Here is an 18,040-nt window from a genome sequence, read left to right on the forward strand (position 1 = left end):
AGGGAGCTATCAGACTTTTTGATCAAGTAAGTGAAAGGGTGAGAGTCATGTTTTAGGAAGATCAAACTGACAGAGGTGTGAAGGATGGAGGGATTGGAGGAGGGTTAGAATACAGACAGGGTGATCACAGGAGGGTGCTGAACTCCAGATAAGACAGAAGATGAGGGCCTTAATGAAGACCATGGCACGAGGGCTAAAAAGGAGAAAGCAGATTTGAGAGATAGGTATAGAAAAAAGGACACGGTGACAGCGTATTACAGGAAAAGAACGCTTGGGGACAAATTTCAAGTCTCCCTGATATCACTATCTGGGTGGACAAGGCTGCTCAACAAGCTATAGAATAAAGAAAACACCAGAGAACTGGGAAGATCAAAGTATTTGGATATGTCTATCTAGGATGTCTTAGAATGTCCGAGGAATACTAACCAGAAATTAAGTGAATATATGAGTCTGAAGCTCAGCAACAGAGATGTGAATTGAAGCCACCCAAGATGAGTTCACCCAAGAACACTGTGTACTATGAAAAGTTAAGAGAGGCAAGGACAGAAGGCTGAAGAACACCAGCACTTAAATGGTGGACAAATTTAGAAGAACCTGAAAGGAAGCCAGAGAAGTAGCCAGAAAGATAGGAGGAAGGCAAGAGATTAGTTAGAAAAAGAAGTCAAATGGGTAAAGTACAACAAAGAATAAGTGGTATGAGGAAGAGTACATTCAATTCGGTGTTTGGTTAATTGATGACCTCGGTAAGAGCAATTTCATTGAGATAATGGGGCTGAGAGCTAGACTGCAGTGGATTAAACAATGAATGGGAAGCTAGCAAATGGACAGGATTTGTTGACTATTCTTTTGGGGAGTTTGGCTGAAAAGGAAAGAGCAAGGGTAATAAATAGAAACAGGGAAAATTTAGGATATTTTAGCTAAAATGTATTTTAGCTGAAGGGAACAAGGCACAGAAAATACACCCAAACACACACTGAGTAACTGAGGGAATGTGATCTTGAACACTGGTTGAGACTTAAGACAGAAAGGATATCTCTTGCACTTTCGTTTAGAAAGGGAGGTGAGGGTAGGTGCATTCACTTAACGATCATTTCTTGAACATGTACTACATGCCAGGAGCTAAGAGTCCATGGATAAAAGAAAGTAATCCTCCAGCCTTTAAGAAATTTGATCTAGTAGGAAAGACAAATGTGGATCAACAATTACATAAGAGCTCTGTATTAGATTTTGAGGTGGCACAGTGCGGGGAGGTGAGCAACTATGGCTGAATGTGTCAGAGAAGTATTACAAGAGGAGACCCTTGCACAGGGTCCAGATTGAGCAGGTTTTCTGGTCCAGGAGAGGAGGGGGTCACGGGCATGCCAAGTAGGTTGCAGTGAAAATTAAAATGTGGCGAGTAGAAGATTTACAGGGTCTGGAGAATAAAGAACCCTAAAGCGACCAGGCGTAGAGGTCCCTGAACTGACGTTGTTCTAACTGAGGACGCCCGGGACGATGGCACAAGGGCAAAGGAGAAAGGAAGACCTTGAGCCCACTCAGTAGTGTGGGCGAGAAGGTCCCGGAGGGTGGTAGAGACATCTAGAAAGACTTTAAAGGGAGCAGGAAGAAACATCGGGTGGGCACACAGGGTCAAACAGGACCTTGAGGTTTCTCACTGCGGCCAGGGGACAAGCAAGCAACCGCTACCGCCCGGGCCGAGCCGACCACCAAAAACACAGAGAGACGCGTGGGGCTGCTCAGGATGAGGCGGTTGGTGAGCAGCAGAGAAATACAGTGACCCCGGTAGGTTCCTGGGCCGTGGCCCCGGGAAAAGCGCCCGGCCCACCTGGACCGCAGCTGCGTGCACTACAGCGTCCCAAGCCCCGCCTTCCGCGCCAGCGCTCCGCCTCTGAGCCCGAGCGCACGCGTGACAGCACGGAGAAGGCTCTCGGGGCCCGCAGCCTCCGGAACAACTCTATGACGGAGAGTTCACCCCACAGGAACAGGAAACAGCAAAACCCGCAGCAGCTCAAGACCCGCGACGCCAAAAAAGCTCCGCCCGCGGCCCGGCCTCCGGACCGGAAGTGAGGCGTTGCCTCCGCCCCCGAGCTCGATAGCTCGCGAGACTTTGCAGAACCCTTCCTTTTTCGTCTCGGTCGCTGACATGGTAGGTGATTTTTCTGTTACGTCCTTATAGTTGCTGGCCTAGGCCGCGAGCTTTACTCACCTTGCACCCCAGCTACCAGTTCCCGAGCTTGGCCCTGCCCTCCAGGCCGCGCATGGCCAGCCGCAGGGTGGGGTAGCCGGCGTGGGTCCGGGGCGGGGCCGGGAGCCTGGGGCCGCGTGTTCATCCTGCGGTTCGGTTTCTCGAGACACGCGGTCCGGGGTGCCCGGGTGCCTCCCTGATGAGGCCGTACGGCCCCGGGCCAAGCCGTAACCTCGACTTTGCTGAAGGCGCAACAAAGCAGATCCTTTACCCCCAGGCCTACAGGCCTCTCACAGATTGGCAAGCTTCGCCCCCTGCTCCTCTTCCCTTAGGCCTTATCACCAAGCACCTTTTCCCACACAGCCATCCAGACTAAGGAAGACCCGGAAACTTAGGGGCCACGTGAGCCACGGCCATGGCCGCATCGGTAAGTGTTGTCTCCCCATCCTGGTCGGCCTTGGGCAATCTCTGCGCGGTGCTAACTTGTCAGGAAGTAGGTAGCTTAGAGAAGTGGGTTAGTTAGAGCTCTTGGCGGTCGAGTCGGATTGAATTTGATCATTAGCTGTTGGCTTTTTCTTTGAGAATTCTCTACTGCTCCAGTTTTAGAGAATTTCACATCAGTTGGGTTGGAAATTGAGCGGGGTCCAGTATTGAATTGGTTGAAGGCATGGAGTACTGTGTTAGTGTTGTGAGGTGGAACACTGCAAAGTGATGATTATCCCAGAGTCTTGAAGGAACAGCATTGCTGGAAGAGGTATTAAGCAAAGGCACAGAAGTATGGGGAAATGCTTTTGCAAGAAGTAATATCGAGGGGTTGGAGGCGGCTATTTTAGCCATGTAGCTTTGTGTTCCTGCAGGCAAACACCGGAAGCACCCGGGAGGCCGCGGTAATGCTGGTGGCATGCATCACCACAGGATCAACTTCGACAAATAGTGAGTGTTTTTTGGACTCTGCCTTTACTGACACTGACAGCTTTGGATTTAGGGGTAGAGGGTAGTTAAAAACATCTTCAATGGGAAGCAAGGCTCTTACCACTCAGAAACCTTGCCTGTGGCTGGGTTTCGTCAAGTTAATATTTGATGTGAGCTGAGAACTTGTCACCGAGGCTAGAGTCACGCTTGGGTATCGGCTATTGCCTTAGTGTGCTAGAGTCCTCGAAGAGAAACTGCTGACCTTATTCACTGGCTGTGGCCCTCATGGCATAGTCAGTCACCGGGTTAGTGACATGCATCAGATTGACTTACACAACTGTTAGATCCATTTAACACCCACAAATTAGGGGGGTTGTGTTTTAACTATTTGTTTAGGAGACCTGTGTTATAGGAGTGTGGGGAAGCTGTCAAGTGACCTGAATCCTAGTCTTGGCACTGCCTCTGACTTTCTCAGTGACTTACTCTGGTTCCGTGGAATAAGGCTAGTCTTTTCCACCTGATAGTCTTTGGTGGCTTTTTAAAGATTTATTTTATTCAAGAAGTGGAGTATCTGCTATGTCACTCTTCTGCATGAGTGAACAACTTACACTGTAATGAGGGGAGACGGTAAACATAGCTTTTTAGTTGGAGTGAGGTAATGGAAATGGTTGCCTTCTTTTCCCAGTCACCCAGGATACTTCGGGAAAGTTGGTATGAGGCATTACCACTTAAAGAGGAACCAGAGCTTCTGCCCAACTGTCAACCTTGATAAATTGTGGACCTTGGTCAGTGAGCAGACACGGGTAAATGCTGCCAAGAACAAGACTGGAGCTGCTCCTATCATTGATGTGGTGCGATCGGTGAGTGAATTCAATATTTTTTGCCTTTATGTGGGTCCTTGCCTTTCAAAATTCTGGATAATATACTTGCACCTGAAGTCTATACCCAGATACCTACTAGACGATTTCTCTTTCCGTAGCATTTCCACGTGTACTTATTGACTAAAATTGAACTCTTGTTCAATTGTGATTCATGTAAAACATTTGAAGAGTAATTCTTCCACTTCCTCGTTCATTTACTTCATTTTTCACTTGAACGTTTTCCGATCGGTTATCTTATTCCTAGTGTCAGTGCCCTGATGTGTACGGGTTTCTCACCTGAACTATTGGTAGTAATTTAGGTCAGCTGGCTCTGGTCTGTTTTACAGAAGACTACATGAGGCACAGACCTTGACCCTTTATGTTTCTTACAGAATAAAATCCTAATAGGTTCAATCGTTATTTAAGGCCCAACATTATCTGAAGAGAACCCCACCCCCCACCCCCGCAAAAAAGGGCATTTTTGTGTATCATTAGGAGTTCTGGTCCTCGTGTCAGTCTTACCCACTGTGGGTATGGAGGTGCTGGGAATCCTGAGGGGGCTTTCAGTAAAGTTTTAAAATTCCCTTTCTCAGCCTCTCCTTTGAGCAATTCTGATGACCATGACTTCTTGGAGCATTGCTGGAAATGTGATTTTCCTTTTTTGCTTATCAAGTCGTAATTGAATAGGAGAAAGGGTTTGAGCTCTGCCCGAGACTAGAGTCACATCCTGACAGCTCTTGTCCTGGTGTGCTAGAGTCCTCGGAGAGAATCTGCTGATCTTGATTCACTGGCGAGGGCAGTCAGTGCCCCCGGGAGTGCCCAGATCAGAAACATGCCCTCCCTGGCGCCTAGGTGGAGTGGATTGGTAGGCATCTTTCTTCGTACCCATCACAGAGTTGGTGACTGCCACGGTGCATTATAAACCCTTTTCTCTGTTCTTCTAGGGTTACTACAAAGTTCTGGGGAAGGGAAAGCTCCCAAAGCAGCCTGTCATCGTGAAGGCCAAATTCTTCAGCAGAAGAGCTGAGGAGAAGATTAAGGGTGTCGGTGGGGCTTGTGTCCTGGTAGCTTGAAGCCACACGGTGGGAGATTTATTAAATGATAACAAGTGCTTTTCTCTTCTGGTCTGAGTGAGGGTTCTTTGGCACTTCTACCTCCCTACCTGTACAGAAACCCACCTTACAGGTTCTAGGAGCAAAGGTGTGAGGACCTGGGCTCTTCTACCAGCTCCCCTCAAAGTATGGAAGAGATGGCACCAACACTTAGAATAAGGCCTTGGCTGGTTACCTAATTTCAAGCTTCTCACTTATAAAGTGAGAATGATAAACTGTTGATAATGTATCATATCATTGAAAGGCCTACTGGCATTGTATGCTCTGAATTTATAAATGAGTGGGAGAATGTGCCCTTAATTGTTCCATGGGGCTCAAGGGGGGGAAACTCATGATCTTTACAAGATTTTGATGAGTCATGTTGGAAAGATGGGTCAGTGGTAGGATAGAAGTCGTTCTTTGGAACTTACTTCCTCAGTCTAAGGTTCTTCCACCTGGCTTCCGCATCTCAGACCAAACCATCTGGTCATAATCAAAATGTTGGAATGGGACCCAACAAGTCTGAATTTTAAACACACCAGGGCTTTTACACATCAGAGTGGTTTGGATTCTAGAAAGCAGTTGTCAGGATTTATGGGTCCTTGTGCATAGGAGTCTTAATGTTCAAAGAAATAACGTCATGAAATGCTAATGATTTTCCTTCCAGTGTGCAATGTATCTAATAGAGAAATTTGGGGAATGCTAAAGGCCAGAAACCAGAATCAGGTTTCCTAGGGTTTGTTACCTCCTCCAAAACCAAGATGAGCAATGCTTGTGTGCAGATAGGACCCTCTTAGATCTTGGTAAATTATAATTTGCTATAGTTTTCCAAGATTTTGAAAGTTTTCTGACCCATAATAGAACTTGCAGGCTAGAACCCTGACCAAAGGATAGTTAAGGTGGCACTTACTTAAGCCTACTAAAACTCTACTTACATGTTTAGTTTGGTAGAGGGTGGTTTCTGTATTGCTTTGTGGGATCATAAATGGACTATGACTTTCAGTGAGACTAATCTGTCATGACAGCCTTCAGAAGATATTGGGGATGGTCAAATGTAAGGAAGGACAGGGGAGGAAATGTAGTTGATTTGTATAATGGAGAGTTAAAGGTGTCAGGAAGGCACTCAGTTGGATAAGCTAATAACTGGATCATTTACATCTTCTGTTGGTACTGGTGGAGAAAGGTAAAAATCGGTTTTCCCTTAATGTCTTTTGGAGGACTTATAATAGGGAAGCTTTGATGCCTTCTAGACACTGAAGGTACAGAAATGTGTAAATACAGTGTCTTAAGATTCAGGCCAGATTTGAAATTTATATCTAAACCAATAGCTGTGTGACTTAGGCTTAGTCCAGTTTTCTCATCTTTAAATTTAGGTAAACTGTTACCTACTTGAGGATTGTGTGGATTAAGTAAAATGGAAAGCATTTACTAAATTTTTGTGTTTAGCTCTTAGTAACCAGCATGTTAAGTGAACCATTATTACCCGAGCAGACAAGTCAGTTAACCTTGGTGTGATTCAGTCAATGGGAAAGTGGTCTAAACACAGGAAAGAGCAAACATGCATTTAGGAAACCCAGTTTGGAAAGGTTAGGCAAGTTGGGAGGTGTTATATGGGAGATGAGCCTGGAGCGAACAGGTATTCTGGCCCGGCTGTAGTTTAGGGGCACAAGGCTACAGTGGAAGGCTGGAGGCGGGACCATGAGGATGGAAGACAGGATTCAGAAGACATAAGGGACAGACAGGACTTGGTGACTGAATTGGGTTGGGGCTGGCAGCAAAATATGGTTTAGGGGGAGGATAGGTGGTCAGTAGTCCCTTTATGGCTAGCTTCTTCAAGGTTTCATTGCTAGAACCTCGCAGCATAACTATCCTGAAACTGGGTGGGATAATGCTCATCCCAGTCCTATATGGAGGTGCTGCTGTTGGACATGCATGCTAAATATGAAAGTCAGTCACTAGTACAGCCATTCTGAATAGGGAGGATGCCTTAAATACCATCTCCAAGCCTGGAGAGTATAGCTACTGATCTGTGTGAGCTGACATGTTCTGGCTTGCTCACTCACCATTATCTACAGGTAATAACAGGTGCTCTGATTACTCCCAGGTAATACTGTTGCCAAAGGAAGCTGGGTTACTGGTGAAAAGCCAAACATGTTCCAAGATAGTGGAGGACACGGACCTAGAGCAATCGCTTATCTTTCATAGGACCAAAGGCAAACCTTACGCTTTGATTTTATATCTGAGAGTGAAACGTGCCAATGCTGAGATACAAAATATAGCCGATGCATAGGAAGGGTTCATGCATTAGACTGTCGAGCTTTGATTAGCCTGTCCGGTAGGCACAAAGACCCATACTGCCACTGCCTCTTTAGTGGCCGATGATAAGTGCACGGTGTTGATGAGATTCTCCCATGTAGGGGGAGCAGGTGCCCCATAACTTATCAGGTGCCCCCTAACTCAGGTTAACGGCTAAATTTTCTATAAGCTTGAATTGCTAAGGATATTTCTAGCCTAATAATGTATGTACTTTAAATACATTGTTACTCAAAACCGCTGTAACTTCCAATTTATGGGAGATGTCCGCCACATAGTTTGCAAAAGCCCTCATTGTCAAAACCAGCTAAATAGGATTTTAACTTTTCAATTCAAATAAACATTACTATTCGATGGCTAACTAGCCCAGTAGCAGCCAGCCCGGGACGAAAAGCAGCCAAAGGCGTGCACCACCGGCGGAAGGCAGGCAGCGGTCGCCTACCTGCGCTGCGGGGCGGGAGGTTACCGGGATACTGGCGGCTGGAGCCCTGCGGAGGCTGGCGCCCTAGCGGCCGCTCTTGTTGGTCCCTACCGCCCGACGTCCTTGGCGCCCTCAAACCGTCCGCACTGCACGGCCGCTCTCCTCTCCCCCGCCTCTGAGCCACTTCCGGAGGGTGTGAGGTTCTGGTTCCGGCGTCACTTTGATCTCCGTCCCACCCCACGGCCGGAAGCATGATCGGCGCCGGTCCGCCATTTCCGGGCAGGGGGCGGGGCTGGCCCGAGGCGCGCGGACGAACCGGGAGGTTTAACCCGGTCAGTGTCCTGGTGCGGCGTGGTGGGCGCAAAGCCTCGGTCGCCAGCTTTGCCGCGCTCAATTTCTGCTTTGGCCGCGCGGAAGAAGAGGAACTGTGGCCTTCCGATGCACTTTCAAGCTGGGAATTTCCATATCTCTCATTACGTTGCCGTTAAAAGATAATGAGTGTTCGAGGTACTTTGGGATTAAAAAAAAAAAAAAAGCTTGTACGTGCATGGGAAGGTTCTGGAAGAACAACGCAGAAGGGATTTCCTCATGAGTTTTGGGAGGTGAGGAAGATGATGTATGCGTTGGTACAGTTTGTTTCTTCCTTAACCAAATGCATATTACTTTCACGTTAAAAAGCAATATAAATAGACAACTTTAACAGTTATGGTAGTTTGTCAGTGCTGAAAAGTAATATTTTCTCTTATTCTAGAACTTCATGACCTTTTAAATTACACCCACCCCCATAGCCCATAGGCAAGTAAATTCAAGATGTTTTGGAATGCCACATTGTGTGGCTCTAGACACTAATTTTGTGTGTCGCCCCTAGGAAGAATATAGGTTAAGTGTATGTTTCATTTCTGGCTCTGTTTTGCAGCCCAGTTTTTGTTTTACTTTCATTTCCACTTAAAGTTGGTTTAAGAAAAAAAAAACACCCTATTTATGTATCCTTATAAATCAGTCCTTTGGGGTACAAGGCGAGTTATGTCTTATTTGCAAAATGAAGGGTATTATTTTTAACAAAATTTAAACTGATCTGTGATAGAATAATTTTCTTGGGGTCCTAATTCCACATACCATCCAATGTGAACCACAGTTGCTTTCCAAGAGCATTCCAAAATATTGCCTTTAAAAAGCCCGTACTTCTCATTTCAACATTGTGTCTACCAGAGCATGGTAATTTACTGAAAAGAGCATTTAGAAAGATGTAATGGCGCAACCTGCCCTGCCCTAAAAGTTACCAGACTGATTACTGGAGAAAACCCCAGGAGCTTTAACTCCAGAATGGAGGAGGGCCGACAGTTATAGGCACTGGGACTTCTGGTAGAGGAGACAGCATTGCGCTGCCCCTGAGCAATTTCCCAGAAATGTACTGTCTAAGCACCGTTATTTTCGGTAGTGGCGACACCATCCTCGGGAAGGTGGGGGGGGGGGCGCATTTTGTAAAGGTACGGGAGCACTTTTGGTCACAATTATGGAAGGGAAGCAGCCAGAGATGCTTGATGTCCTGCAGTGTATGGGTTGATTCTAAACCAGGGGTCTGCGGTCTGTTAGGAACCGGGCCGCACAGCAGGAGGGGAGCAGTGGGCGAGTGAGCGAAGCTGCCTCTGCTGCTCCCCATCGCTCACGTTACTGCCCGATCCACACCCCCAGCCCCACCCCTTGCCTGGAAGAACTGTCTTCCGTGACACCGGTCCCTGGTGCCGAAAAGGCTGGGGACCGCTGCTCTAAACAGCAAAGGAAAACCTAGCTTAGAACCTACCTTCATTTGACACACAATCAAAATCAAAAAGATGTTATTGGTTTTCTGCGTTTGTTTTGTTTTTGTTTTTTTTGCAGGTTTCATATACTTCTCAGTTTTCCAGGATTCCAACTATTGTTTAAATCAGGGGAAGCTCAAAGTGTGTTTTGTTTAGAATATTGCCAAAAATTGTTCATTTCAGAAAACTCTCCTACCAAGTGGTTAAAACCCACTTAAGTAGAATCTGAGTTGCTAATTCAACACACTTTTTCTGCATGTGTAGCTGTTGTATTCACAGTAATTCTGTGTACGGGCGTAAGCATCTGACTTAATTATATCTTCTAATACAGTTGTGCCCAAGCATTCACATATTTAAGTACATGTTATTTTATGACAAAATATTTTTCCTTTTATTTCTCCCCTTTTATATTATGGCTAAGACTATATTACAGTTAAGATGTGTTTAGGTAGGTTACATTATCTATGAATTTCATTTCAGGATAGTAAAAGGGGGAGTTAACAGTATTTGCTATAGAGAAAGAGTATTGCATCTGCTAGGATTGAGAACCATCAATTTAGGTGTCCAGGGATCACGTGAAAGCAGAACTTGGAAAGAAGCCCTAAATACTTTTTGTCAACCCCAAGCCAGGCCCCCTGGACACACCCTCCTCTACCTTTCAGATGAGACTTCTGTGCCTCGCCCATAGCAGTCACTGTATGGGCCCTTGCAGCCCATTCCAAGCCACTGTGTGCCAGTATCAGTTTTCTAGATTGGGATGAGAGCTGTGGCCATGGGAGGAGGTGGGAACCCCTAGGGTTAAAATGCACTGTATTTTAAAGGTACATAAATGTTACAGATTTTTAAAAATAATAATTTACACCTATATATACCTTGTGATCTGATCACATGTCTGAGGATTCTGTGGAGCCATATTAAAAAAGAGAGGGAGAGGAAAGGAGAAAGAAATAGCACCTTTTGTAAACTGTTATTTTATTAAGGAAGGAATCCACTTCTGTGACTCACGAAGCCCAGGCTAACAGTGACAAGTTCTGGAGGTAACAACACCCTACTCTGGACTTAACAGTTATAACCACTGTCTTCTCTCTCCACCTCAGCTGAAAACCCAGACTCAGGAGGCCTCAATCCCTACCCTCCTATTCCTGGAAGATGCCAAAGCCAACTATGTAAGAGGCTTTCTCAGAGAAGAAGATGAATTTGTCTTCCCAGAAGACAAACCCTCTACTTTGCTTTATGAGGCAGACAGCAACCCCAAACCACGGACAGGTTGGGACCTGTGCAGGGCTCAGTGGAGATGGGGGAAAAGAAGGAAAGGGGATTCAGGAAGGGATCATCTCCTGTTTAACAAGCAGGCTAGGGTGGAAGGACAGGAAGACTTCACTCTATGATTCAAATCTACCAGACTCAAAGCCAATACCAATGAAAAGACTTCCAGCTTAATGCCTCATCCTGGGAATTTTCAAGGTCTCAGCTCTGTGAAGGCCTTGGGTGAGTGGAAAGCCTAAGCCACCCATATTCCCCACCTTGCTTCTCTCCTTGCTTTTCCAAGGAATATAGCAGAATTTTCTATATGCACACCTAGACTTGCAATGGAAAAAAAACTTCACAGAGTGACATGGAAGAGCCATAGACAATGGGCCGGGGCTATAAGCAAGCCCTGGATTGGCTTTAGCTGGGCTTGACTCCACCAATGTTAGGATACCCAATGATGTCTTAAGGGCTTCATACTGAATAGGAAGATGTCAAGATTCACCTAATAGTGGAGCCAAGGGGCAATGAACATTCTTTCCATCACTGGAAACACATAGAATCTGAACAGTTAGCTGTTGGAGAGGGAAGCTGAGCTAGAGCAATGATCAGGTATCTTCTAAGAGCAGTCATACAGCTCGGGCCAGAGAACTCGATTTCAGGGGAGGTCAGTGACCCACACTAAAGCTAAACTCTTAAATCAAGTACTCAGTTCCCTGCATGAAGGTGTTTCATCCCTGATGGGCCTGCCTCAGCCCATCCCCCTGGAGAGAGAACTCTAGATAATAAAGCCAAGAAACACATGGGGCTCTGGGCCCAAACAACTATACACTGTTTATTGAGAACACCCGTAGATGATGGGAAGGAGGGATGCCCTGTACCGCATCATGGCCACCACTGAGTGGGAGCCAGGCCCAGAGAACACTAGCAGAGCTGGGGGGTGGGCTTCCCATGACTCACTGACCATCACAAAGGTGGGAGGAATAGGAGAAGGCCAGGCCCGAGAGCCTGGTACCGTGCTGCAAATGGGGGTTGATTGGCCTTTGCCTTTCAAAAACAGAGGATTAGGGGAGGGGGACTACTAGAAAAAAATAGAAACTCTAAGATTAAAAAAAAATAGTCCTGTACATAACAAGACAGCATCTGCTCTCCAGGGCCCGAGACTGGCAGCAGGGGCCTTAGGCAGGCAGGCCAGGAGCCTCCAGGGGAAGATCAGTGGTTCGGCTGAGACAGTCAGCTGCACATAATTGGCCAGTCACCAGCACCCAGCAAAACTTCATCCATGCTCGGGCAGGGCAGGAAAGCACCCGGCCTCTTGGGAATATACAAATATTTACCGGATTCTCTTTGCTTGTTACAAAAACAGATAAGAAAGCTTACAGCAGATTATTTACAAACAGTATCCTGGGATATTGTGAAGGCAGAGGTGGGCTGGCTTGGAGGGTGGGGTCTGTGGGGGCAGAGCAGCCATAGCAGCCCAGAAGGTCCAAGGCTGGGCCCCCTCCCCAGGCTCCAGGCTCTGCAAGGCACTGGACTCTGTTACTGGGAAAGGGGCTTAATTCTTCTTGTGGAGGAACTTCATTTTGTTGCCTGTGGGCCAGAGGAGGGCAAGAGTGAGAATGTTTCAATATCATCTCTTCCAACAGCCCTAACCCTCTCAGTGGGAGAGAAGGATTTGAAAGACTGGATTGCAGCTAGATATGATCCAGGATGGTGAAAACACTCTAGAGCTCTAATTAGAGTACTGGTATTAATCATGTATGGCTTTGGGCAAGCCATTTAACTTCTTCGGTCTCAACTTTCCTTTTAAAGTGAGACATGCTATGATTCTGTGATTTAGTTAGCTCAGCTCTTTGAAGGGCCCTGGTGCTGCCACTTTCGTAGTAGACCCCTTAAAGCCTCGAGGAGAGCTCACTGGCCCTAATGGCCCTCGTGCTCACTCAGGAAGGAGTGCGCCCAGGAAGACCTGACCTAGGTGAGGCTCTATGAGATCTCTTCCTGTTCTGTCTACAGCCCCGATATAAATACCCACTGGCATTGGTTTAGAGTAGTTTGGAGTACAGATTCCCCCAGTCCCTCCCTTCTTGCTGAATATGTCTCATTAGTGACAAAGCTACTTACCCAAACCACGGAGAAACTTGTTCATTCCACTCTGCTCAGTGTCTGGCAGTTCCTCTAAATACTGCTCCACTCGCTGCTCAAAGAGGCCTGGGGAAGAGGAGAAACAGGAACAGGGAAGAGAACAGTCACTGGAGGAAGGGAAGGGGAGGCCTCCTGGAGGGGGACCAAAGGGCACAGATCCCAAAAAGGGGGAAACCAAAGATCTGCAATTATAACTTATAAGAGCATCCTACCAGAATTCAGACTGGCTCATCAATTCAGACTGGGCTCATCAGACTGGCCCATGTTCACTGCTGATGGCACGAGCCCCTTGCCTCCCAGTGCCCGTTCCTGAGCTGCATTATGGAGAGGATGCCACTCCTCATATCAGAGCTGCCCCCAAGTGGACACCTTCTCCAGCTCCTTTTAGACCACTCTACCATGTTGTTTCAAAAGGTTTGTTACACTAAATGGACAGTATTAGTGGGCAGAAGAAATAATAACCCTGAGGTTAGAAAGGTCTTGAGATGAAAAAGCCCTAGAGTGAGCAGAGCTGATGAAATAACAGAGAAGATAACCTTTGTGCTCTGAGGGCAGACTGTCACCAACCTAAGACAGAGAGCTAGCTCGGTTCTCTTCAAGGGCTTTCTCAACCCTGGATTCTCACGACTCCCTAAACTGCACAAGTCTGGTCTTTTTCTCTGAGTAAGGAAGGACCTGTGAATGCGGGGATAGGTGGAGATAAGCCCCACTCTTGCCACGTGGCTCCAGCCTGTGCCCAGCCTTGTGAATGCACGTACTGGGGCAGGAGGAGAAAGTGCCCTTGGCAGTCTCTCAGAAGAAAAGGGATGTTAGGAGGCCTGCCCTGGCTAATAAGTCAAGAGCTTCCTGATGGAAGCTCACCAGTGCCTGGCTGCTCAGCCCTGCGGAGAGCAGAAAAGTTGGAGGACGCCTGACATCCCCCCAGAACCCCCTACCCCAGGCTCTTCTGGCCTTACCCTTTGCCCGACACTTTCTTAGCTCCCTGTCTTGGATGAAGCCAGCAAACATCTGAGACTCCATAAAAACTTCAAGGAAACGGCGGATGCTCTTGGAGGCCACAGACTTGCGGAAGGCCTCCCGCTGAAAGGCCCTCTCCCCCTTCTCACTCTGGGTCAGGAAGAGGGAGTAGTGCCCGACAGCCTCCACAAAGAACCGGAGAAACACCTCCGACACCAGCCCATTGAGGGTATTACATTCTGGAAGAGAAGAGAAAATCTTTGAGGTTCAGGTCAAGAGCCTGCATCCCCAGCCTCCAGCTGGTGGTGTCTCCCTCTCGACAGAACTCCAGCCAGACCACTTCTCTGTTCTTGAAACCTTAGCTCTTGTGCTCCCAGGCTTGTAACTAGCTCCTGAGCCAGGAGGTCGGAAACTGTGCTCTGAACACGAAGCTGGGGAATACTTGCTGGATGAACGAGGATGGAGATTAGGGACCAGAGCGCCACTCCCCACACACCCTCACCCTCGGTGGTTTCCCTGGCTTCACAGGAAGAGGAAGTTCCCTCCATCTCCTGCAGTGGCTCGAGGCAGGGCCTGAGAGGGAGGAATAACTAGTGTCCGGTCAGCGAGAAGAGTCTCTGCAGTTGCCAACTGTCTTCAGGGTTTTTCTCCCCAAACTTCCTGAGGTAGAGAATTAGAGGCAAGAGGTAGCTCTGTAGCCTGGGCCACCCTAGAAGCAGCCCCGATGTTTAAGTTTCTGAACTCCCTCTGATAAAATACCACACTACTTCTCTCCCCTCAGACCCAGTCAAGCCACAGCTCCTAGAACCACACTTAGTGGGGCTAGAGAATTCTAGGCTAAAGTGAGACCAAGGTCCTATACCTGAGCTTCACTAGCCAGAAGGGTCTGGTGCATAGAATCAGGGCCCAAGCCCCAAGAGGCCCAGGCCCAGACAGAGGGAGTCTGGGACCAGAACTGATTCTGCCTGGGGCAAGCCTCACTCACCATCATCGGAGTCGCTGTCAGAGTCCTGGGAGATCAGTTCATTCTTCCTCTCTAGAGCCTGCTCCAGAGCCGCCTGTAACTTCCTAGGTAACAACGTGTCCTCGTCATCCATCTGTAGGAGAAGGAAACCGCACAGGGACACTGACTGAGCACTTAACTTTGTGCCAGCCCTGTTTGAAGAGCTTGAATATATAATCTCATTTCATTCTCCCAAGAACCCTGATACTATTATCAACCTCATTTTAAGATGAGAAGCTAAGGCTCAGAGAGAGGTTAAGAAACTTGTCACAAAGATAAAAAGTGGTGGAGCAGGTGGCATTCACTGCCCAGGACCAACAGGGGTTCCTACCCCAGCACCATGATGAAGTCTCCCCAGTTCCTCCATCTTAGGCTCCAGGGGGGAAGCACGGTTGGCTGGGGGAGGGGAGATTGTGGCCCAGCCTGTGTCTCAGGCGTGAGGTGAGGCTGCTGTGCCTGTCTCTGTATTCTGGTTCAGTGTCTGCATCGTGACACTTCGTACCCAGGAGTCGTAGCTCTGTCAGTGGTGTGTAACACTACATTCCCAAAGGCTACGGCATTGGGTTGTGTTCCTTTATAGAGAGCCAGGAGAATTTCCACCACTAACAGAGGCTTTTTGAAGTTGACAATGATTGCAAACCTTTACATTCCACTGCATTCTGTGTGTCATGTATAATCCTCCAGCAACATTTCAAGGCAGGTGTTATCACCATGCGTGTTTTAGAGATGAGAATTCTGGTTCAGAGAAGTTCAGAGGCCTGTTCAAGATCATGTGTCTCAAAGGGGGCAGAGGGCAGAGGTCAAGCCTTTGGATCCAGGCCACGTTCTTCACACACTCACACCGCCTTCCAGAAGCTGATGATGCCGACCAGAACAGCAGATCCTGCTGAGGTCAAGACTTCTCGGACCAGCTTCTTTCTACCCTTGTCTGTTCTGTGAATGTGGAACCCAGAGGGCTCAACCATCAGGCTGTGAAGGTGGAGTCGTGTGTGTGACAGTGTTGGGTGCTCTGCATCAAACCAGCACCCACCCTGGGTCAGGCCATGCTCTGCAGCGTCCCATTCTTACCTGTCGGATGAATCGGTCAGACCCCAGGTTCACCATCAGTGCCTGAGAAAGAGTCACGAGGGACAGTGATTCAGGATATGAATCCCTGCAGTGCCCTGCCCAGGCCTCCAGCCCTCCTGGATTCCCAGGGTCAGATAACAGGGATAACTCCAGCCAGGGAAGGACCTCCCAAGGAGAAAGGATAAGAGCTGGGTACACAAAGGAGAAGATCCCAGCAGCCTCCACCCCCCACCCATCCCTCCTGGGGGTTTCTGTTCCTTCTGTCCCTTCCTTCCTCCACACCAACCCTCCCCCACCGCTGGCTCCCCAGGTGGCCCACCTCCTCCACAGGCAGCTCCTTCAGTTTGGGGAGGGAGCTGGAGAGCAGGCCGACCAGGAAGGGGGTGGGACAGCAAACGATGTCAATCATGGAGGCCGGGAGGACAGGAATGAAGGTGTGCTGCCAGGAGAAGGGGTAGAGCAAGGCCACCACCGCATGGGAGCAGCTGGATAGGGTACTGGCAGACAGACAGACAGACAAAGCACTGAGCCCAGGCCCAGCACCTTCAGGGAAGGGGCGTTACAGCCTGCTGGCATTACAGCCAGCCTGGTGGCTCAGGACATCCTTTCATGTTAAACCTCCCAGTGCCACAAAAGTGCTAAGGAGCTTTGGGCCTGGGTCTGACCTTGCAGACTGGTAAAGCTCCCACATTCCCACTGCTCGGGACCTCAGGGACAATGGCGCTACCCTCTTTGGTGGCTCTACCTAGGAACAGTCATAAAGGTACATAGCAACACTTGAACACACATACACACCCCCAAGAGCCACCCAAATGCACAGGTGGGCCTGACCTAGTGTGGGAGTATCAGCTCAGGCCAGGGAGTACAAAGGTAACCTGAGCAAGGGTTGATCACAAATTCAAAGTAAGAGCTGGAAGGTCCTACAGCTGGAAGGTCATCTTATCAGGTCCACATTTTACGGCTGGGGCCATTGATACCCAGGGTCAGTCTGGTCATAAGTGGCACACCTGGGACACAACCACTTTTCCTGTCTCCCAGCCCCGTGTTACTTCTACCATTCTTCCTCTCTATCCATTCCTCCCTCTCCTAATTGGAAAAAGTGGTCTGACTGAGGACCACTGACTGAGGTGAGGCTGGCACCATTCTTAACCACTCCCATCTGTCCTCTTCATGCTCCAAAAAATAGCCAGAGGTCTCAGTGGGGTCATCCTTCTCTTGGCCTAGAGGGGGGGCTCCAGGCCTCCAGCACCACAGGGCTGGTTGGCCAAGCAGAATGACCAGTGGGAGACTGGAAGGAGAATCTCCCCGATACTAACTAGAAGACACAGAAGTGAGTGCTGAGGGATAGTATGGGTCACCAGTCAACACAGGAGACATACCTGGCTTTAACCATCCACCCGTCAGGAGAGGAGTCAAAAGCACTCCTCTAAGGGCCATATTACATATGAGGAGACAGAGGCCCAGAGTCAAGTTCATTCTCAAGCCTGCCTTTCCCACCCTGTCTCTCCGCATCTATTGGTCCCACCTATTAGCTATGAAAGCCCTGGGCTCCACTTGATCAGCTCCAACAGGGATTCTCACCCTTTCATGACTAATGCCCACCAGTTAGAGAACATGGTTCCATCCATGACAGAAACAACCCCTCTTTTCCAGAAGGACCTCGGTGGACGTTCACAAGCGTTTTTGGCAGCCAGTGCCTTGCTTGGCTGTCCTACCACCCCATGGACGACTAAAATACTGCTGGGCCTTGAGGCAGAGACACAGGTATCCTGGCCCTGAGAGCCCTTCCCCTAGGGACAGCAGCTCCCCACACCCCAAGGAGAGCCATCTGAAAAAGATCTGGAAAGGGGCTGTCCAGGGTCAAAGGAAACACAGCTCCACGATGCCTTCCAGTGGGCCTGGGACTTGGGAGGCAGAAGGCTTGTACAACCCTTAGGGCTGATCACTGCAGAGCCTGTGTATGTGTGCGTGGACACACACACACACACACGCTGATCACTGCAGAGCCTGTGTATGTGTGCGTGGACACACACACACACAC

General features: G+C 48.5%; 3 protein-coding genes and 2 non-coding genes across 5 annotated transcripts in view; 3 read left to right on the forward strand and 2 right to left on the reverse strand.

Annotated features, from left to right (window-relative positions):
- TRIM66 (tripartite motif containing 66) overlaps positions 1-1,952 on the reverse strand; it is a 151,819-nt gene extending 149,867 nt beyond the window's left edge. The window contains exon 1 of the mRNA XM_055091389.1: positions 1,641-1,952. The gene's annotated coding sequence lies outside the window, so the exon portion shown is untranslated. The remainder of the gene's footprint in view (positions 1-1,640) is intronic.
- A 132-nt stretch (positions 1,953-2,084) lies between these two features.
- RPL27A (ribosomal protein L27a) lies at positions 2,085-5,074 on the forward strand. The gene is made up of 5 exons (XM_007105005.3): positions 2,085-2,146; positions 2,549-2,612; positions 3,043-3,118; positions 3,783-3,957; positions 4,902-5,074. The coding sequence occupies exons 1-5, from the start codon at positions 2,144-2,146 to the stop codon at positions 5,028-5,030; spliced, it is 447 nt and encodes a 148-aa protein (XP_007105067.1). The 5' UTR covers positions 2,085-2,143; the 3' UTR covers positions 5,031-5,074.
- LOC112063690 (small nucleolar RNA SNORA3/SNORA45 family) lies at positions 3,286-3,415 on the forward strand. The gene has a single exon (XR_002891129.1). It is a non-coding gene; the product is annotated as a small nucleolar RNA SNORA3/SNORA45 family (small nucleolar RNA).
- On the forward strand, positions 4,665-4,793 carry LOC112063689 (small nucleolar RNA SNORA3/SNORA45 family). Its single transcript, XR_002891128.1, has one exon. It is a non-coding gene; the product is annotated as a small nucleolar RNA SNORA3/SNORA45 family (small nucleolar RNA).
- Positions 5,075-10,117: 5,043 nt separating the features above from the next.
- DENND2B (DENN domain containing 2B) overlaps positions 10,118-18,040 on the reverse strand; it is a 162,633-nt gene continuing 154,710 nt past the window's right edge. Inside the window, 6 exon segments of the mRNA XM_024118672.3 lie at positions 10,118-12,419; positions 12,951-13,037; positions 13,928-14,167; positions 14,914-15,025; positions 16,000-16,041; positions 16,319-16,496. Coding sequence (XP_023974440.1) covers positions 12,385-12,419; positions 12,951-13,037; positions 13,928-14,167; positions 14,914-15,025; positions 16,000-16,041; positions 16,319-16,496 — 694 coding nt within the window. The 3' untranslated portion in view covers positions 10,118-12,384.

Source organism: Physeter macrocephalus, chromosome 16, assembly GCF_002837175.3.
Source record: "Physeter macrocephalus isolate SW-GA chromosome 16, ASM283717v5, whole genome shotgun sequence".
Classification (NCBI taxonomy): domain Eukaryota; kingdom Metazoa; phylum Chordata; class Mammalia; order Artiodactyla; family Physeteridae; genus Physeter; species Physeter macrocephalus.

Excerpts from the sequence above, each read along its gene's own strand:
- RPL27A (XM_007105005.3), top strand. Across the intron at positions 2,613-3,042 it reads CCACGGCCATGGCCGCATCG|GCAAACACCGGAAGCACCCG; the intron begins GTAAGTGTTGTC and ends GTGTTCCTGCAG. Across the intron at positions 3,958-4,901 it reads TCATTGATGTGGTGCGATCG|GGTTACTACAAAGTTCTGGG; the intron begins GTGAGTGAATTC and ends CTGTTCTTCTAG.